The sequence below is a fragment of the Herpailurus yagouaroundi genome, unplaced genomic scaffold, assembly GCF_014898765.1.
Source record: "Herpailurus yagouaroundi ecotype Mexico unplaced genomic scaffold, PumYag 218, whole genome shotgun sequence".
NCBI classification, from domain to species: domain Eukaryota; kingdom Metazoa; phylum Chordata; class Mammalia; order Carnivora; family Felidae; genus Herpailurus; species Herpailurus yagouaroundi.
Window position 1 is genome coordinate 4023048 of NW_024412449.1, and position 22108 is coordinate 4045155.

General features: G+C 41.5%; 1 protein-coding gene and 1 long non-coding RNA gene across 15 annotated transcripts in view; one reads left to right on the forward strand and one right to left on the reverse strand.

Moving 5' to 3' along the window:
• The window catches only part of LOC121018225 (uncharacterized), a 190622-nt gene that overhangs the window by 96534 nt on the left and 71980 nt on the right, over positions 1-22108 (reverse strand). The window lies entirely within an intron of this gene.
• IRAG1 (inositol 1,4,5-triphosphate receptor associated 1) overlaps positions 1-22108 on the forward strand; it is a 125298-nt gene that overhangs the window by 80393 nt on the left and 22797 nt on the right. For all 13 annotated transcript variants that reach the window (XM_040456877.1, XM_040456884.1, XM_040456878.1 and 10 more), the window contains 5 exons: positions 6213-6336; positions 11914-11944; positions 14301-14441; positions 14930-15061; positions 17233-17374. In XM_040456877.1, coding sequence (XP_040312811.1) covers positions 6213-6336; positions 11914-11944; positions 14301-14441; positions 14930-15061; positions 17233-17374 — 570 coding nt within the window. The remainder of the gene's footprint in view (positions 1-6212; positions 6337-11913; positions 11945-14300; positions 14442-14929; positions 15062-17232; positions 17375-22108) is intronic.

Consider the following 22108-nt stretch of genomic DNA (forward strand, 5'->3'; position numbering starts at 1 on the left):
AGGCCTTCATTATGCTCTGGAGCACTGGAATCCTTAGTAGGATCTACAAGGACCAGTGTCATTAACCCTGCTCCCCTCCCCCACATCTTTGAGGGCCACTCTCCTTTTCACTCTCAACATCTTGGACTTTCTTCAGCAACTCATTCCCCCTTCTTCTTAGGCTTGGCACAGGCTGTCCCCTCTACCTGGAATGTTCTTCCTCTCACCTTCTTTGCCTAATAAACTCCCATTCTTTAGATTTAGATTCTTAGATTTCTGCTCAAATGTCACTTTTCTAGAGAAGACTTTTCCAGCACCCCCAGATCCTTCTCTCTTATAAAACCTACAATAGTATGAAATGTAGTGTTTTAGTATTTCTCTAATTGATCTCTGTCCCACTAGGTAACAAGCTCCCAGAGAACAGTGACCTGTGTGTTTTGCTCAGCATTATATCCCTAGCTACAAGCCAATTGCCTGGAACACAGTAAGCACTCAATAAATGTTGAAAAAATGAATGAGCCTACTCTCACCTTCCAGGAGAGGAAATGCAAAGATAGACAATGTAACTATAATACATTGTGTTAAGATTTCAACAACACAAAGTATCTAGGAACACAGAGGAAGAAGCAGCCAACTTAGTAGGGGTAAGTGAGTCAGGGTTGGATCCCAGGAGGAGCAGCTTTGAGCTGAGGAAAACAGGGGCCTCCCAGGCAGAGGGAACAACAGGAGCAAAGGCACACAGGCATCTTCTAGTGCTTGGTATGTTCTGGGAACAGAAGGAATCGCATGTGAACCAAATGTGGGTCATGTGTCCTAGTGAGATGGGCAGCAAGGGTGGAGGGTGAGGGCTTTAAGGGACAATTAATGAGTTTAAACTTTATTCAGGACCCCTTAGAAAGCCAGAGAAACCTGCAGATAAGGAAGCATCAGGATCAAAGTTGAGCTTGAGAATAATTCTTCTAGACAGATTGTGAAAGCTGGCCTGAAATGGGAGAGACTGAAGGCAGGGAGACTGGTAAGAGGGTATGGAAACAGTGTGGTGAGAGGTGACAAGACTGTAGACTGAGATGGACAGGAGGGAACATGGGAGGGACAGGTTTGAGAGCTATTTGGAGGTCAGCGTGGCAGGACTGGTGAGGATGGGCAAAGGGGGAGACCAGAAAGACCACCAGGTATGTGTCTGCATGGCCAAGGGGGTGACCATGTCATTAATCAGGATGGGAGCACAGGAGGAAGAGCTCACTTGAGGAGGAAGACAGCAAGTTTGGATTCGGATGTGCCCATGAAGAGCAACTTGGATGCCACAGTCTGACAGACCTAGTTTTGCATCCCAGTTCTACCACTAATTAGCTGGAACACTAGGGAATCTACTTAACTTAGTTGAGCCTGAGTTTCCTAGGTTGCAGTTTCCCCAGAAAATTAGCTTAGTAATATTTATTTTGCCAGGCTGTTATAAGGAATGAATGAGAAAGTACATCTAATGCAAGCTGATGTTTGATTAATTGTGGCTGTTGAAATCATTTTCATTATCCTGATCCAAGTGGCAACGTCTAGGAGGTGGTTGAATCTCTGGACCTGGAGGTTGAGAGAGATGTGGGAAGTTCCTCTAAGCCCCCCCCCCCCCCCCGCCCCGCCCCAGTCTGAGCTCAGAGCTGTCAGATCTCAGTCAGAGAAAAGGCCAACCTGAGAAGATCAATCTGAGGAAAGTTTATCCCCAACCAGTAGCTTTGGCCCTTTGGGAATCTTCCTGGGTCTCAGAGCATCTTTAATCAGATGCTTGTAATCAGGCTTTAATCAGAAGCCTTTTCTAAGGCCTGGAGATTGATTGCCAGAAACAAATGCTTTCACTGGAATGAGCTAATATAGGCAGATATTTTAAAAATAATTTTACTGCTAAAATACCCCATGTCCATTATCAAAATATTCAACTAATAGTGAAAAATATAAAGAGAATAAAAATAGTTTTTACTAAATGCCCTCTTCCCCCAAAATGAGGAAGGAAGAAAGATGGAAGACAATGCTAGATTGCTAGATGTACTTATTTTAGATAAAAAGTTTGAAAATTTAATTGAACGTGAACTAAAGTGGAGTGAAACCATAGGACTTGCTGAATTTTGGTAATTTCTTCCTCCAGAAAATAGAGATTAGTTTTTAAAAGTTTAAAATACACGTTATGAAATGCATCAAGAGCTTGGAGTCATTGAGGTACTTCTCTCACATTACGTGTTTCAAAATGGGATTATTGATTTCCTGCAGGGAAAGAAGAAATGACAGCACTACTTCCCACCTTCATATTTCTTCCTATCTTTCCATCTCCACGTGATAAATTATTATTTTTATACTGTCAAGGTGGTAACAATTACTTCCATTCTGTAACCATAATTTCCATAGTTGTTTAGTCCTAAACTTATATGTAAAAGGATTTAATGCTTACCATCAATCCCTTTACTATGGCTCGCCATTCCCAAGCTTATGATTTTGTTTTATGTCTTGTTTAGCTGGATTTTATTATCAATATTTTTCCTAGCAGGGCTCAGAGATGCTGTTTCCTGAATTCTAGCATGTTTGAAACTGTTGTCTTTATTCTTGAAGGACATCTTGGATGGTTTTAAATTCTGGGTCATTCTTTCCTTCAGAACTTTGTAGATGTTACACTGTGTTTAATGTTGTTGAGAAGTCTGAGGTCAGCTAATTTCTAGTACCCCTCAACCTCCACCTCTCTCTGTAGATGGCTTACTCTTTCTGTGAGGGTAGCTGGAGAAGCACTTCTTCATCCGTATATATTTTTTCCCCTTTACATGGCATGTTCTTTCAATCTGCAAGTTCAGCTTTTCCTTCAACTGAGGAAATTTTTTCTTATATCTTTGAATATGTCCTTTGTTCCTTTTGTTTTGTTCACTAGTTCAGAGACATCTCTGTAAATTTCTCAACAATATCTCAACTACAGGTCCACTATTTCATCTCTAAATACTTGATTCTTTCTTTCTTTGTGTTCCTTGTATTCATCTCAATCTCCCCCACCCTCCTTACTAATTCAGTTTGAGGCCATATCTGTTTAATTCCTTCATATTTCCAGCATATTGATTAGTTCTATATTTTTATAATTTTCCTCAGTTCTGTTATTTTAGTCTTTGATTTATTTCTTCAAATTGTAATCTCCCGTCTTCGTGTGATCCTCTTATCTCACTTTTGATTTCCTATTTTCATTTTTCTTCAGGTTCTAACTTCTCCTGAGTCAAAGAACTTTTCACAAAAATGTATTTTTGATGTGTTTATTAACTCTATGCTTCCACAGGAGACATCTGTCTCCTTCCTACATGTTTTCTGTCTTCTTTCCTTTATACCTTCCTCTCTTCTTTCCTTCCTCTTTTGACTATAGTATTTGTGGATGTGTGCCATGCCATTTGTTTTCATTTTATTTCTTTTTGAAATGAATATTTTCACCTGGATTTTCTCTTTACCTGAGAAATACTGTGTAGGTCAATTTTCATGGACTCCTTCTTACCTTATTTAAGATCTCTGTTCTCCCACAGTGCTTAGCTGAGGACTGGGTATTTTGTGTCTGCTTTGTTACTACTTAGGTGGTAGGGTAAAGGGGAAGTTCAGATGGAGTTGTGGGTAGTGGTGTTCGTGGGATTGGTTTCTGCTCTTTTATTATAACTTTGTTCATAGTTCAACATGTGAGTTTATTATACCACTCTGTGGGTATATCTTATTCTTTTGGGTGGGTAGTGGTAGATATTTCCCCAATTCAGGGTAGAACTGTAGAGACAATCTGCCCAGGTGTTTATTTTCCAGACTTGATGCAACTATTCCCAGCAGCCACTCTAACTCCCTTGCCACAGGAAGGAAAAAACAGACAAAATCCAAGGAGTGTGGCCACTATGCTATTTCTCAGAAGTGGTGATCAGGGATGGAGGGCAGCTTCAACTGGGGCTTTCCATATGTCTCCTGCCCTCACTTTAGTGAATGGGCTTGTTTTATTTATTTTTTCTTTTGTCTTACTTTCTGGTAAATCCCTCCACATTGTTTGAGATAATCAGCTCTGGTAGAATGCTGTGCAATCATTCTGCCTTTCCTCTCCCTTCCTACTCAGTAAGAAAAGCAAACAGCAGCACAGGCAGATTTTTCTCTTGTTGGAGTATTGTTGTGGTGGTATTGAGATCCTTCCACTCTGAAGAAACTTTCTGACTCTCCTATGGAGGCTGCCTGCTCAGCCCCCTCGGTCCACTTCCCTTCTCATTCTGTGGTATTACACTGTCAGAATTTTCCTTCATACATCTTCCTCTCAGTAATGGTTCTTTGAGGGAAGAAAAAAGGGCTATCAAGGGTGGGAGTTCTACATTTATTCCTAGTAATTTTGTTTGCTCAAACCATTATTTTAAAAGATTATTATCTTTTCTTATATTTGAGAGTTGCTGGTATATTTATGGTTGGTTTTAAAAATTTTTTGTTATTGTCACTTTTGTTGAGTTCAGGAGGAGGGTAGCTGGTTCTAGGACCTACCAGTTCTGGGACCACCCTTCAGACAGCCATCTTAGCAGGGCTAGAAGGCCGTAGCTAGTTACTTTTTTTGGTAGGGGAGGGAGGCTCAACATAGGAGATTTCTCTAGTCAAAAGTCCCTGGTATGGCTTTCACTCAATTGTTAGATCTTGTATGATTCAATCAATCATACAGATTTCTCAGGAGTCCACTGCTGGGTACAGTGTGGATACATCAAGGTACAGTGAGGCCAGAGGCACCACAGGGTTTACCGTCTGTCACATGAAAATGTCAGAAAGCAGTAAGTGCCGGGACATAACCCAAGAGATGACAGGTAACTAAAATAACATCTAGTCCAATCTTTTATCCAAAGAAGAATCACTAGCTACCCCATTTCTGACAGATGGCCCTTCAGACAGTGCTAGGATATCTTAAGTGTCAGAAAACTCCTGAACACTGTTTTGTTATCGGAAAGCTCAAAATACTTAAATATTCTTTACCTTGAGCCAAACTATAACTCCTCTTCTCTCTGCATGGTCTCCTTTGGAGAAGCTTCTAATTCACATGACTCCTAATCTAAGCTCCATTTGGATGGCTACCACAAGTATGCCTATAGTCCTGATCTCTAGCCTGGCCTATAATTCTGGAAAATTACTGAGCAGGTTGAAAACCTATTGCATCAAAACCCATGAGAGATGGTAGAGCATGGATAACTATAAAGTCCTGCATGCGAATAAAAAGTAACTATTGTATGGGATGAAGATACCTGATTTGGCTCTAGTAAAAGAGATTTGAGGCTTGTAATCCTACATGTACTGTGAGCCCATAATAAGGCACAGTGAGTCTATGCTGCCTGAATAACAAATGTCAATACCAGGGACATTTGCCAATATCTTTCTGAGCTAAGAGCCTGTTAGGACACATCTGGGCCTCTGGTACAGCAACAACCAGAATGTGTGCAGGCAGGGGATGATATCTAGGAACCGTGGTCCATAGTCCATGAGCAGTTGGGAAATAAGGCTACAGCCTGGAGAAGGGAAGTTTTAGAGAGGTACAAAAGCTATCTTCAAACAGGAGAAAGATTTATGAGAAAGAGAATACTTGGTTTGTTCTTTCTGCTTTCAGAGCACAGCCCCAGGATAGTTTTATGAGATAACAAAAGGCTGTTCATTGGTTCTGTTGACTAGGAGGCATCAATTTCTGAGGTCTGCAAAAGATCTAACTACCTTACCCTGGAAAAACCCTGTTTCTATTTCTGTCTATGGGGATATGGAACCAGATTTCTAGGTGGGACACAGATGAGTGAACCATTGAATTCACTTGAGGAAGAATAGTTGGACAACAAACCTCCTGAGAAGCCTGCCAAAGAGAGGGGATTTTTCCAAACATTATAGCCAAAGAGAAACCAGCTTCCAGTTGTCAGAAACCAACCTTGAAACCCAGACATGAGAGCCTGCTTGGTACTGTGGATAGCAATGGGAAGAACTAGAATTTAAAGCAGATGAAATTGGTTTAAAATCTGACTACGCCATTTACTAGTTGTGTGACATTAATTACTAAACTTGCTGAGTCTTGGCTTACCTACCTATAAAATGAAATGATTAAGTTCTAGCTCATTGGATCATTGTGCAAATAAAATAACAATTATAAAGCCCCTGCCATATAACTAGGTTCTTATAAACTGAAGCAAGTTGCCAACAGTGCTACTGTGATTTCAGACATTTTATAAGTTAAACACTTTTTTTTTCAGGGCTCCCTTCTGAACACTCCTCAGGTATTGAGGAAGATGAGTCAAAGAGTGGCTTGGATGTCATGCCCAATATTTCTGACATGCTGCTGCGCAAACTGCGGGTCCACAGATCTCTTCCTGGAAGGTAAAATCAGGGTATAAGTTGCATAAGACCCTGTATTGAGTGGGCCCTGTGTTAGTCTCTGGATGGGACATAGTGGAGCACCAGCCTTGATTTTTTGACTCCAGAAAGGTCAAAGTCTAATGGTCTAGACAGGGCTAATTCATCCAAAATAAAAAAGAATAATAAAAAGCTATGTAAGGTGGTTCCAACTCAAAAAGCAGGTGGGTTTCATAGGTGGGGGCATGAGGTATCACCAGAGGCTAATGGCAGCAGTGGGTGGTGGACTTTGGGCCAGGAGACATAGTATCAATTCGAGATCTACCATTTACCCATAACTGAAAAATTCTAGGTCTGATATCTGCATAGATAGAGATGTAGAACATTTGGAACCACACAAGGGTTGCTTGGGGAACCTACCAGGTTCTTCCACATGTGGGGAGAAAGTGACTTCACTTGCCAAGCCTCAACCTTCTCACCTATACAACAGAGGTCATAAGTGCTCTGTCATTGGTAGGGTGCTGCACTAGCTAAAGGAGAAAGTGTTCAAGCTGGGACCTAAAACCATGTCAGCACATGACAGACTCTTGATAACTAGATTGAAAAGCAAATAGTTTGGAGCATGAAGGAGAAAAGAGAGGGTACCACTAAGCAGTAAGAATTGGGTGGGTGTCTGCAATTGAGGCATCCTGCCAAGCCCAAGCAACCTGGAGACTAAACTGTTGTGGGAGTGCACTGGGGGGAAAGGCTATTAGGAGGACCATTCAAACATAACAGAACCCACTGATTTGGGGGTAAATATGAAAGGAAAACAAGTTTTACCCAGGGAGTGTGATGTGTTCAAACTGCAAACCATCATCACCTAAAACACAGAGTCATCAGGGCAATACTCAGAGGACCTAGCGACTAAGCCAGCATCAGGAAAAGTGCCAGAAACAAGTCAGAAGCAGGCTGCATCCACAGCTGGAGGAGGGCGTGGCTTGGGCCAGTTCATCTCATAGAAGGCAGAGAGGGGCTGTCCAGAGGAAGGAAACTAAAGGAGAAACACTCTGAGCGCACTGCAGGTTACAGAGCATGTTTATATGCTGGGTGTCTTTTGGTGTTTATGACAACCCAGTGAAGCAGAAAAGGAAGATTTTATTCATCTTCAGTGAGGGAAAAGAGGCAAAGAAACATGTTAGCAAGTGACAGAGTCAAGAATTGAACTCAGCATAGGCTGACTGCAGACTCAATGCCTTTCCATCTATACCACAATTACCAAAACAACCATTGATACTCTTGTCTGTAGTGAACAAGGCTGGTCAGTGGTGTGATTGGCTTCCTTTTCCTCAGGAAAGTTGAAGATAATTAGTATCATTAGAGCACACCTCCAGCTAATTAAATTCCCTCAACTTCCCCAGGAGAAGAAGACTGAGCACTTCTATTTTCCTTGAGTAAGTCAACAGCTACTAGCTACCAATAATGAGGCCAGACAGGGCCTGCATGGGCCTGCACAGTCAGTGAATAAGATCAGCTTCTGAGCATGTGGTCCAGACTCTCAGATTGAGGTCAGTGGCTCTCATGCATTGTGCCAATAGCCATATTGCCCATCCCCAAACTTCCTGCTCCAACCACCAAATCAGGCTCCCTGCTCCTGGCCTTCATAGAGGCTGTGCAACTTAGTCCACTGGCTGGGCCCAGAACTCTCTATCCCTGGTTTGGAGGATGGAATAGATGGGCAAATAGTCATGTGAGACATTGACCAACAGGGGGAAGACAGAGGTTTAAGAATCCTTCCTCCAGAAGAAATATGGGGAAATTACACTTGAGTTTTAATATGAAAGAGTTAGTTTCATGATCTATGTGGGCTATGTGAATTGGGACTGGACCATACAAAGAAGGAGCTCATGGAGTCAGCAAGTTGAATGAATTCAGTAGAAAAACCAGGGACCGAACACAAATTAGGGACACAGTCAATGGTTGATTAACAAGAGTGTAAAGAGAACATGTTACTGGGTCAAAAACCAATAGGAGCAATAAATAGGAATTTAATCAATAAATATTCATTGCCTATTTTATGCCAGACATTATAATGGAGAACAAGCAGACACAGTCCCTGTTCTCATGGCACTTACGTCCTAGGTGGGGAGACAAATAATATTTAAGTAACTAAATGAATGAGTTCAGATAGCAAAGTTGCTAAGAAGACCATGATATAGGCACATACAGAGATGACAAAGGAATGGAACATTCAAGGGTCAAGGACGGCCCCAGTGATACAGTAACCATTAACCTAAGACATGCAGATGACAAAATGAAGCCATCCATGCAAAGATTTCCAGACAAAAAGCACAGTGATTTTAACAAATGATGCTGGGATGACAGGATAGCCACATGCAAAAAAGTAAAATTAGAATAACTTTACCTCACACAATACACAAAAATGAGCTCAAAATGAACCATAGGCCAAAATTTAAAAGCTAATGCTATCAAACAATTAGAAGAAAACATATGAAGAAATCTTCAATACGTTGGTTAGTCCATGGTTTCTTAGATATGACACAAAAACACAAGCAACAAGAGAAAAAATAGACGAATAGTATTTCATCAAAATTAAAAACTTTTATGATGCAAATAATATCATTAAGAAAATGAAAAGACAACCCACAGAATGTAAAAAAAATTTGCAAATCATGTATTTGATGAGGGATTTGTTTCCAGAATATATAAAGAATGCTCATAACTCAATAAAAAAGATAACTATTTTTTTATGTTTATTTATTTTTGAGAGAGAGAGACAGAGAGTGAGCAGGGGAGGGACAAGAGAGGGGGAGACACAGAATCTGAAGCAGGCTCCAGGCTCTGAGCTGTCAGCACACAGCCTGATGTGGGGTTAAACTCATGAACTGTGAAATGATGACTTGAGCTGAAATTGCATGCTTAACTGATTGAGCCACCCAGGTGCCCCGAAAAGATACTATTTTTTTTTTAATGCAAAGGATTTAAGTACACACTTCTTCAAAGAATAAACACATGAAAAGATGCTCAATGTCATTAATCTTTAGGGAAGATTAGGGAAATGCAAATCAAAATATTAATGAGATACCATTTCACATCTACTAGAATGGCTATAATAAAAAAGATGGACAATAACAAGTGTTGGTGAGGACATGAAGAAATTAGAGTCCTTAGTAAAGTGATGCAGCCCCTTTGGAATAACAGTTTGTCAGTTCTTCAAAAAGTTAAAAATGTATTTCCATATGGCCTAGCAATTCTACTCCTGGGTATATAAGAAAAATAAATGTTCAATAACAGCATTTTCATATTGGCCTGAAAGTGGAAATAACCCAAATGTCCAGTAACTGATGAATGAATAAATAAAATGTGATATACCCATTCAATGAGATATTATTCAGCCACAAAAATGAAGTACTGATATATACTACCACAAGGATAAACCTTGAAAATATTAAGCTAAATGAAAGAAGCAAATCACAAAAATCCACATGTTGTATGATTCCATTTATATGAAATTTCCAGAATAGGGAAATCCATAGAGTAAGAAAATAGATTAGTAATTGCCTAGGGGTGGGAATGGGGGTTGGAGAAGATAGAGACTTGATTGCAAATGGATACAGGGTTTCTTTTTGGAATGATGAAGTTCCAAAGTTGACTATAGTGACTGATGGTTGTACAATTCTGTGAATATATTAAAAATTACTGAATTGTAAATTTTAAAGTGTAAATTTTATGATACATGGATTATATTTCAATAAAGCTATTACAAAAGAGAGTGGGTAGAAAAAGGAAAGAATAGTAAATGCTAAGTCCTGGGGCCACAGTGAGTGTGTATGAGGAACAGAATGGCCAATGGGTCTGGAAAATGGGAAGATGAAAGTCTGGTAGGGACTGGTTCACAGAAAACCTTGATTTTATTTTAAGGTCTATTAAGGGAGTTTGAATTCTGAGGCAGGCAATGCCACCCCAGTCTCCTTGTATGTCATCTGCTGGGCTTCCGTCATTTTTGGAAACCCATGGCTCTGTCCCCTAGCTGTCTATACCAGTTCATAAGACATAGTTCTCTGCATCAGGAGCTGGCCATGTCTTGCGGCTTTTTAAATTTGAATCACACTTCCCTGAGTCCTCAGGGCTTTATACATTTTAAACAATTGTGTTCTATAGCAAAAAAAGCAGAAAGTAAATTATCAAAATAGATGAGTTTGGTTAATAACGAAAATATGTATATTTTATATGCTATCCAAATAAAGCCAGGAGTCAAAGGCAAGCTCAGTGAGTTTTGATAAATTTGTTTAAGCAATATGTGCTCTATATGACAATCAAGATTATGTTGGCTGGCTCTCAGAGGAAAGGGCTTGATGGGTGGGGTTGTGACAAGCATTGTAAGCATTAAACATCTTTGCAGTTGTTTGTCCCATGTTCTGTACTCTGCTGACTTGATGGCGATGGGGTCTTGTTGCCTCATCCTCACAGGAAGGCTCTCATAGTCCTTTGTCAGGGGTGAGAACCAGCCCCTTGCAGAGATAACTGACCCCTACCTTTGCTCGTGGGGTCCCTCCACACGCGTCAAAAGGAGGAAGCTGTGTTTCCTGAGAATCTTATCGATGGCATGCTCTGTTGCCAAGTTCTGTGACGCTGGTAGGACCCCTCCCAGTGCTCCCACCCCAGCACAGGAAAGGGCCTGTGCATTATTTACGTTGTCTGGGTTTCAGAACAGGACTAGCTTTAGTCACCAGCAAGAGAAGAGAGTGAGTGTGCAGACAAAAGGATGGCTAACTGTGGGAACCACACACGAAGAGGAACCTCACAGAAAGGCACCTCTGTGCTGGCTGGGACTTTCTTGCCTCATCTCTAATTCCACCCAGTAGAGACGGTTCTCACTGTAGAGAGGAACTCTGGCCACTCTTTCCTACCTTGTATTCTCTGGCCCACCTGCACTCTTGTCACAACCCTCAGAGACAGGAGGAGGGCCTGGCTTTGCAGACCTGAGTATCCCCCCCACAAAACTATAAAGGCTATTCAGATGTGTGCAGTTTATAAAGTACATAGCATATGCATTTTCTTACTGAGTCTTTACAACAAGCCTATGAGTTAGTCATAATAATAGCTAAATCTTCTGAGTGACTACTCAGTGTGGATGTCATGTATATACAAACATGTATACATACACACATATACACATTTATACATATACATGTGTGGATGTCATATATATGTGAATATATACACACATACATTTATACACACACATACATGTATATACATTTATTCCTTAGAATACTCCTGCAAGGTAGATATTATTCTCATTTTACAAACGAGCAAACTTAAGTAACTTGTCCAAAGTCCCAGACAGTTGAGGCGCTGATGGAGGACTGACCCCAGGATCTAATATTTTCCACCACACTTCCTCTGTAGGAGTCAATGTCTGGGCAAATATCTCATCACTACAGAGCTCACACAAAGGGTACCCTGCATCTTTTCCATCTCACCAATTCTTCTGACTACATTTCTGGGCATACATAGTCTGCTGGTTGTTCAAAGTCACTTTCTGGCTTATTTCATAGGTTGGACACAGTTCATTTGCATGTCTTTTCTTTTTCACAGTGCCCCTCCGCTCACTGAAAAGGAAGTTGAGGTAAGTGATTCCAGTGCTTTATGAAATTTAGTGCTGGAGCTTTATGGGGTTTATAGAAAACATTCCCTTCTCTAGCCCCTGTCCCTGACAATTGTATACAAAAATGAGAATACATGACTGTTAGGTAATATGGACATTGAGATCAGCCCTACTAAACTGCTGAGACTCCCACCCCAGGTAAAGGAAGATTTTGGCAAATTTGGTCAGAGATAAGAATGTGCCTGGAAATTCCACATTTCTTCAAGGATGGTTTATGCTTTTTAAAAGGATGACTTAGATACACAAAGTTAGCTGGGAGGCAGCAGAACTCAATCAAATTTATTTCAAAATTATTAACAGCTGGCCAGATTTCAAGTTTTAAACTTTGGTCCAAAGGAAAAAGTTATTTCCCTTTTGAGGATTCCAGACGTAAGGAAACTTGCTCAGCCAAGGTGAGAGGCTGTGCTGTCAGCTCTCCAGCCTTCCCTGATTCCTCCAATACTCCCCTTAGGGCCTCCTTGTCTCTGTAGAGATGCTATCCCAATGGGTTGGTGAGTGAGCTGAGAGGAACTTGTCTTCATTTCATTGTGGTGAAGGGGTAAATGGACAAAGAGAACACGTCCCAGGTGAGGTGGTGAGGACCTATGATGCCAGCACTAGTTTCCAAGACAATTATATTGGAATGGATAGAAGGAAGGGAAGAAGAACATGGATGAGTTCAGAATGTCTTTACACACAGGTTAGGAGGATAGAAGGTTTTAAAGTCTTTATAGAATGGTTTGCCACTGATAATAAGAAAATTAAAATACCCTTCCTGAGACCCAGTGGGCTGGATAAGTAGAGGAAGACAGACAATGTGAAATATCTGCCACAGATAGTAACAATTACCTTGCACACAGACATTGTTCATCACACATTCCTATCCATCCTTTCAGCTGATCCTCCAGTCAGCTCAGAGTAACAGATAGAGCAGGAATTAGAACAAAGGAGGAAACCAAGTGATGAAATAACTTACCCAAGGTCCCAGACCCAGCACTTATCAGAACCAACCCTGGGACCCAAATATTCTGTCTGAATTCAGGACTCTTTATATCACACTTCCATGAAGGCGATAACCCAGGTATAGAAAGCTAAACAGTAAGCATTATTGATAAACTGACTGGACTGAGGTTTGGGTAGCATAGAGACCACTAAACCAGTGACATTGGTGAAGACGGTCTGTGGGTGGTTTGTTTAATGGCTGGCTTCTGTCCTCAGATGTATGCTGACACAATCAGTGCTCAGCATGATGAAAGTAGCACAGGTGTTGAATAGTCTAAGGTGTCAAATAGTCTAAGGTTGAATCCTGGCTCTATTACTTGTGTCACCTTAAACAAGTTAATGACCTCTCTGGTCTCAGTCTCTTTACCCATAGGGTGGACATAACAGTTCCTATTGCAGAGGCTTTTTGTGGGGTTAAATGAGCCAAGGTGTGCAGAACTCACAGCAGTGCTAGCATATAGTAGATGCTCAATGAGGAGTAGCTTCCTATACATTGTTGTTATTGGGTCAGTTTAAGGCCTTAAATTCTCTGTCTGGAGATGTCTACCCACCATGGGCCATATCACATGAACTTCAGAAGCTCAGACAGAGTTAGCTTACCCCAAGGGTGTAAATCTGCTATCTCTTGACTCAGGGCAAATGAAGGCCATGGTTTCCTGTGTAGAGACCATCTGCCTATTTCTCCTCCTCAGTAGTTTCCTATTATACCAGGAATTTCATGTTTGCTCAAACCACCTTGCAAAGTTTCATTCATGCATCCTGCATTTTTGGCATGAAATATTTGTTCCAGGACACTTTTCCTAACAGAATCATACCTGGCCTTATTTAATCTCCTGACACCTTATTAAAGCTGCTTTCCACATAGGATTTGTAATACTCAGGTAAGATGCTGGTTGAAGTTTGCTTTAAGACAACACATCTTACATTTTAAATGGAGTTTCTTTAAATACAGTGGTTCTATGCAAAACCTCCAAAACACACATCCAATGAATCCTAGAATGAATCTAAACTGCTTACACAATGAGCTGAGTTTACCTAAACCTAAATACAGGATATTTTCTTAAAATTCAGGTAAAAGTAAAGTGTTATTCTCTTATTATTTTCAGTAAAATGCATTTGGTCTTCTGGTCCTGAAAAGGACCTAGCACGAACCTTAGGTTATTATTTCACCATCTTTTGTGCAGTTTACTATGAAGGAGAGTTTCACTTGTATCTTGCTGCTTTGGTGATTGGTTCCAGGAGCTACTGTAAAATGCTCGTGCAAGAAACATACCTGCGACCTTATTCCCTGTAATAACTCCTCCTAGCACCTCTCCCACACTCTTGTTCCCAACAGAACGTGTTTGTACAACTGTCCTTGGCCTTTAGAAATGACAGCTACACTCTGGAATCTAGAATTAACCAGGCTGAAAGGGAACGTAACCTGACAGAAGAGAACACAGAGAAGGAACTGGAAAACTTCAAAGCTTCCATTACGGTAATTGTAGAGCCTGACTGGAGAATCCCTAGAGGAGGGACTGTCTCCTAGGGCTATGCCAGGGGTCCTGCTTTCTTAGTCACCAACTAGAGTATTCTGACATGAGAAATCAGGTGAAGGTCCTGAGCCAAACAGAGTCTTCCTCAGAGAGCTGAGAGGAAATGAGGTAGAGACCTAAAGGCCTGGTTACCTCAGGGCTGTGGGTAAGGCCTCCAAACCCTCAGCAGCTTCTCAGGAGGAGTCTAGGTGACCTGGGATGACAAAGGGAGCACCTTGGGGACCAAAGGCCTGGATGTGATTCCCTTCTTTCAGGCCAGCCATGTATAGAGTGTCCATGTTGGAATTCTCCAATCCCCAGAAGAAGGTGTAGCCCAGGCCTTGCAGAGGCCGCTCCTTTCAGCCAGGATGGGGAACAGGGCTCATTGTGACAGCCCAAGTCATGTCTTGGTATGTGAGGACCCCAAGTGATGTTCCTTGTCACTTCCCAGTCCTCAGCTTCACTATGGCACCACTGTGAGCACCGGGAGACCTACCAGAAACTGCTGGAGGACATTGCTGTCCTGCACCGCTTGGCTGCCCGCCTCTCCAGCCGAGCTGAGATGGTGGGGGCCGTCCGCCAGGTAAGCCTCTCCAGCTTCCAGCCCTCTGACCAGCTCTGCTCTGTCCACAGTAACTAGAGCAATAATGTAAGCAGTGACAACTATAGACACCAGTTATCGATGGCTTCCTTTGTGCCAGACATCTGTATATTATTGTGTTTTATTTACTAAGAGTATTTTTGGTGGACCACTAAACCTTTGAGGTGTTCCTTGGATAAAGCTTTCTGTGGACATGCAAGTTTGGTAACTGCTGCATACTATCATCCTTTCTTGGTTATTTCTAATACATATTGGCACCATCAAGGCTTTGAGAAATCCTATACTGAAAAAGCCTGTTTAATTTTTACCAGTGTGTTTCCCTAATGTATTTGACTGAAGAACCATAAAATACCTATTTTCTCATAAAACATCTATTTAACTCCCATGGAACTAGTATTTGGCAAACATGCTTCAGGAAAAACTGCTTTGTTTCATTTAAGCCTCCCAGCAATCCTGTAAATATCCTTTCCCCCTGAAGAAGACATGAAGCTTCAGAAAGGTAACAGCAAAAGTAGTGGCAGAGCTGGGGTGCAGGCCCAGATCTGGCTCCCTTTCAGCCACTTTGAAGTCCTAAAGCTCATAGGGCACTGCCCTGGTCCAGGATGGTGTTATGGGATCAGACTGCCTGAGGCCTTATCTTGGCTCCACTAGGATTCACTGTGTGACCTCAGGCCAGATACTGAACTCTCCATGTTCCAACTTCTCCAACCAATGAAGATGATGATAGTATCTGCCATAGAGGGTTACTTGCAAAGTACGTAGATGTTATTATCACTGTTGCTAGTACCGTGCTCACCTATCCTGCTGCACTCGTTGCATTAGTAGGGTGTTCCTAGAGTAGAGCCTAGAGCAGTCCTTGTAGAATGAAGGAAGGACAAGCCAGTGGGCTGCCCCACCCCTGTGTTCTTCCGGGGAAAGGGCACCTGACTCAGCAGCTCGCCCAGGAAGTCACTCTGGCTGGGGGAAGCAACAAAGGGAGAGCTCAAGGGAAGTGTCTGGTCCCAGCTCCTGGCTGCAGGGAACTTTTCTAGGGAATACTCATTGAGTATGTCCCACTGTGGCCAGCAGGCCCTGGGCTAGGCTCACCGAGGGATCCAATGAGGATAAGCAAGGGAAACTCTTCCTTATTCTGTATGGCCCTCCCAAATGTGTTTCTTGGCCCATGCACTGTTCATAGAAGTCTTCAGCCTTCTCCACATGGCTTTCCCACCCCTAACTTCCATGTCTTCCATGTTGGTCCTCATCTTTCTCTCTGGTCCCACCAGACTGGTCCTGGCACTTGTCTTCTCTTTCCTAGTTGCACTCACTGCCACCAGTCTCACCCCTTCAGTCTAGTCTCCACTGGTGGCCTATGTCACTTCCTTACCTTAAGATATTTGATGGCTCTTTTCCTTCAGAAAAAGTCCAAATTCCTTAGTGTTCCATTCAAGGTCCTTCACAACTCAGCCCTAACTACCCTTTCTTGTTGGAAACAAACCCAACTGCTTACAGATTTCTACGTAAGTAGGATGACCTGTATTCCACTGATTTTCCAGGCAATCCTGACATGTGCCTACTGTCTCAGCATAATTCTTTAAATTTTTTTAAAAAGTAGGCTCCATGCCTAACATGGAACTTGAACTCACAATCTCGAGATCGAGAGTTGCATACTCTACTGACTGAGCCCAGCATAATTCTTAATAGCACCCCTTTAACTCTTCAAAGACTCCTGTCTGAAGGATAGATCCTTCACCTAGGTACAAGCCCTGTGATGTTCTGCTTCTGGACTTTTATTCTTGGAGTCCACTGGCCTGAATCTTTTTGTCTCTCCTACCTATATCTTCATGCCCAGATGCTGCCCATACCCCACATCCACTTCACTCTACCTCCAGGAAGCCTCCCTGACCCACTCTCTCTGCAGAGAGGACTTCTCCACCTCTCATCTCCTCAGGCATTGTGGCTGTGCTTGTTCTTGTCCTCCCTGAGTGCAAGTGCCTAAATCCCCCTCTCAGCTCACATCACAGACAGCAAAATCTTAGAGGGCAGAGTTACACCTAAGATTGGTCCCTGGATCCTTTTGATTGTCCCATCCCAGAGCCTAGCTCAGAGCAAGCAAGTGCCAACAAGCCTTTCCTCCAACTTCCCTGTGTGCTCAATGCTCTCCTTTCCTTCAGGAAAAGCGTATGTCAAAGGCAACAGAGGTAATGATGCAGTATGTGGAGAATCTGAAGAGGACGTATGAGAAGGACCATGCAGAGCTCATGGAGTTTAAAAAACTTGCAAATCAGAATTCAAGCCGCAGCTGTGGCCCCTCTGGTAAGGAACTGGGCTCCTGCCCCCATCTTGACCTTGCAGTGTGGGTCTCTGATAGCTCTAGGCCAGGATCACATCTATTAGTACAGCCCAAGGACATGCTTTTAGTTGAGCAAGGATCACTTCCCCTGCCCAGTGCTGCCCATGGGGGCCTCACAGCAGCTGCTTCAGTGAGCCTAGAGGCCTGGAACCAGAAAATATGAACAGTCCCAAAGCAACTCCTGACACAATTAACCACAGCGGTTGACCACTGATGTGAAGCCCACAGGCTGCAAGAGCTCACTCTACTTGATGAGAATGACAGACCTCAGACTTTGTAGTCTTTGTGCTTTGGGGCCAACACATACTAAAGAATTTAAGCTTTATCCTAGAAAGCAATAGATTTTAGTCAGGGAAATGACATGATCATTTATGGAATTCAGAACATTCCTTCTGATTACAGTGTGGCAGTTACATTACTGGGGTAGAGCCAAATACAGGGAAACCCACAAAACTGCTATTACAATAGTCCAGGTAAGGGATGAGTCTGGGCAGTGGGGGTGGCATGAGGGCCTGGCTAAAGGAGATACTGCTGAGATAAATAGCAGATTCATGGGAAAGACACATGTTTCAAAGAAATAATCTTTTAAAAAAATGTTCTATACAATTGCTATAGGAGCACAGAGGTGATTCTGCTTGAAGGAATCAAGGGAAGTTTTACAGAGGGACAGCATCTGGGCAGTGTTTCAAAGTAAAAATAGTTCTCTAGGCAAGAAGGGGAGGTATCTCCCGGGTAGAGGAAACAGCGTATACAAAGATGTAGGGTTGGGATGGGAAGACCATGAAACAAAAGAGTTAGATGTGGTTGAAGTGTGATGATGACAGGTTGAAGGTAAGACTTGGTAGGCCAGGGCCACATGCCAGGCCATGCTAATAATTTGGGCCTTTGTCCTTAAGGCAATGAGGAGGCACTGGTGAGTTTACACCACATAACATGGTCAGATTCTATTTTTAGAAGATTTCTCCCACTTCAGAGTGGGCAACACATTAGGAGCGTGTAGACACTGATGTCTAGAAAGACAAGTTAGGAGGCACTTGCAGCAGTCCAGGACGAAAAGGACAGTGACCTGGACGAGGATCTCTGCTTGGGAGCTGTCAGAGTCTGGGCTCTGGCTGATGAGGATAGGACTAGCAGAAGAAAACAAACCTTTTAGTGACAGGAATCCCTGTGGAATGCAAACATCCGGGTTACCAAGAGCAGGAGGAGGGAAAGTATAACAGATGGAGAAACCTTTATAAACAGGAGGTTTCACAAGTTTCCCGGGGAATATCAGTGACACTTTCCAGAGTCAAAAGGCAGTGTACACATGCTCCAGACTGTCTGCTTTCGATCTTGACAGCAAACTCCTGATCCACAAGCATCTGGGCTTATAGCAAACTGCTCTCTGTCAGTGTTAGGAGTTGGGGAAGTTGCCACCAAAGAAATCCTAATACATGGGTTCTTGCATTATTGTCCTGGAAGGTACAAGGTCTCCTATAAACTGCCTTATCCAAGATTTATGGAATGAGCAGTTACCCATTCATTCATTCTAAAGACATTTACTGAACACCTTTGATGTGCCCTACATGATACTGAAATATAGAAATAAAGGACACGCAGTCACGGAGATCCAAAGGAACTCCCAGCCTGTGGGGAAGGCAGAGCAGTAGAAACATCCCAGTGACAGCAATAAGCAAGTTCCTATAGGGAGCACATTGCAGAGTCCCACATTCAGCCTGGGGATAGGAGAATGTGCTTACAGTAAGAAGGGAGATGGTAGCTGAATCTCAAATGGTGAATAAGTGTTTTTCAGATATTTGTTCCCACTGCATTGTTTTTCAGCCTGGGCTCGTGTAGAGGAGCCAGCATCCACCTAACAGGTGTGTCCGTTGGATACTCTATGACCATTCCCTAATAATGTTTGTTTTTAAGCCTTTACATGACTACTGGCAATCTTTGTCTATGCCTGAGACTCTGAAGACTACAGTGAAGTAAAAATATCTCTTATTTAAGGAAAGGTGCTACACATTTAAAAAATAACATCAGTTATTTTTTTCTTTTTAAAAAAAAATTTTTTTTTCAACATTTATTTATTTTTGGGACAGAGAGAGACAGAGCATGAATGGGGGAGGGGCAGAGAGAGAGGGAGATACAGAATCGGAAACGGCTCCAGGCTCTGAGCCATCAGCCCAGAGCCTGACGCCGGGCTCGAACTCACAGACCGCGAGATCGTGACCTGGCTGAAGTCGGACGCTCAACCGACTGCGCCACCCAGGCGCCCCATTTATTTTTTTCTGAATATGAAACATACTGATAACCTACATTTTGGATTATTTCCTTAAGATGGATTTCTGGAAGTGTAAATACTAGCCTGGGGGAAAGCAAATTTTATAAGGCTCTTCAAGAAAACTCTTTTCAAATAACGCATTGATATTTCCATGTAATGGGTAACAATAATGCTCAGTTCATTGTGCTATTGATATTCTTGTCCTTTCCTTTAAAAATTTTTTTTGACTTTGATGGGTCAAGATTATATCTCATCTCATAGTTTGAATTTGTATTTTTGGCCTTTTCAAATGTTTTTTGGACATTTGTATTTCTACTTTTGTAAATTCTCTAATTATATCTTTTGCCTACTTGTAAGATTAGTATTTGGTTAATTTGTATGAATGCTTCAATATATAAAAAATATTTTCTGGTTCTGCTATTTTGGCTGACTGAAAAAGTTGAAACTCCTTGACCACAAGTGCTTAGATGTTTCTGCTAGATAAAATAAAGCAAACATTAGTTTAAAAGAATAGCTGAATCCACAGGAAAAGAAATTGAAATACTCAGATACAAGAAAAGAAAAGAGAACTGAAACCTGCAGCTTCCTTGGGTACAAGAGTCAGCTTCAATCATCTCAGTGCTGGGCTTTTGCACTTGCATGCAATCTGAGATGAGGTCTTGGACACCCATGACTGAGAGTTGACTATGAGACTCCTACAGAAAGTTAAGATTTTGCAAGACTGCATCTTTAGACAGAACTTGAACAAGAAAAAAACACTCCTCAAACAGCAGAGACACAAATCAAGGAAGTCTGTTTCACCCTGTAGTAGGAAAAAATACTTTCTCCTTTCTCGTAAGAAAAGTGTATGCCATGACAGAAGTTGTGATGCAATATGCAGAGAATCTGAAAAGAACATCACAATGATGCCTGTAGGGACTCTGTCAGAAACAAACATAAAGCCACCCTGGAGAGGCACACCCTTCACGCAGGACACACAAGATTCTGCTCACTGAAACCTCACTGAAGATTATTTTACAGTATAGAATTATAAAATACATAAGAAAACAATCTACCTTGAACAAGAATCATCCACTAAACAACAGGATTATATCCTAAGGATTACAGAAAATAAAACAACTTGATAAGTTTTAAAAGATATGTTTAAAATTATTAGAGGCATCAAAGAATGAATAAAAAACATGAGAATAAACTAAAATTATCAAAAAAGAATAAAAAATAAAATAATAAAAATAAAAAAGGAAAGAACTAGAAATGAGGATATGAGGAATGGAAATTAAAAACTCAGTATATTAGGTATAGTAGGTACTATAGTGGAGGTAGTTACTATAGTGGAGATTCTAGATCTTCTCCTTTCGGGCACACTTCTCAAGTTAGGTGATGCCATGTTAGGTGAATGCCGTGTGATTTGGCAAATAAAATGTGAGCAGAAGGATATGTGTCACCTTTGAGCTGAGGTCTTTAAGAAACTAGTGTGTAATTTGCCTTATATTTCTTCTTCCTCACATGACAACCATCACTGCTCCAGAATAGTAGAAGCTCCATTAGTCTGAGGAAATGCAGAGTGAGGAAATGCAGAGCAGAGCCTTCTGCCAACTCAAAAGCAAATGAACATAAACAAATAAATTTTTATTGTTATAAGCCACTAAGACTTTGGGGTTGTTTACTATGGTAGCATAACCTAGTTTATTGGTACAACATTTAAATCAGACTGGGCACAGTTGAGGACAAAGATTAGTTAACTGAAGATAGATTTGAAGAAGTTACCCAAGTGCAGTTCAGAGGGATAAATTAATCAAAAATATAAAAGAAGGCAGACAGCCTCTCCTCTGTTGTCCTGTCTACAACTCCTTTGTGGTATGTTCAATAAACTTATATTTCCTTTTAAAAATACTAAAAAAATGTTATAAGATATTATAAAATATGGGATACAGAGTATAAAATGAGAAAGTTCCAAATACCTTTATTAGCAGAGCCACAAGAGGAAAATGGGAGAGAGAAAGTATGCAAAAAGGTTTTCCAGAATCTGAGAGTTTTTTGGAACTAAAGAAAGACATGAACCATTGGATTAAGAAAGCACAGTGAATTCCAAACAGAAGAGATAAAAACACATAGAAGATGAAGTAAAAACTTTTAAAAATAACCAGAGAGAAAAGACAGAGGATTTACAAAAGACAGATAATTCTGAATAGCAATGGTGGTACCAAAAGACAATGAAGTAAAAGTCTTCAAGGAGCTGAGAGAAACAACTGTCCACCTAGAGAAAACAGGGCCAGCTAAACTATGATGCAAGCCTATAGGCCTGGTGAAGATATTTTGAGACAACAACTCAGAAAGTTTACCTATTACAGACCCTTGCCAAAAGAATAACTAAAGGGTGTGCTTAGGAAAGAATAAAATCGAGATCAAAAGAAAGGAGGAGGATGCAAGA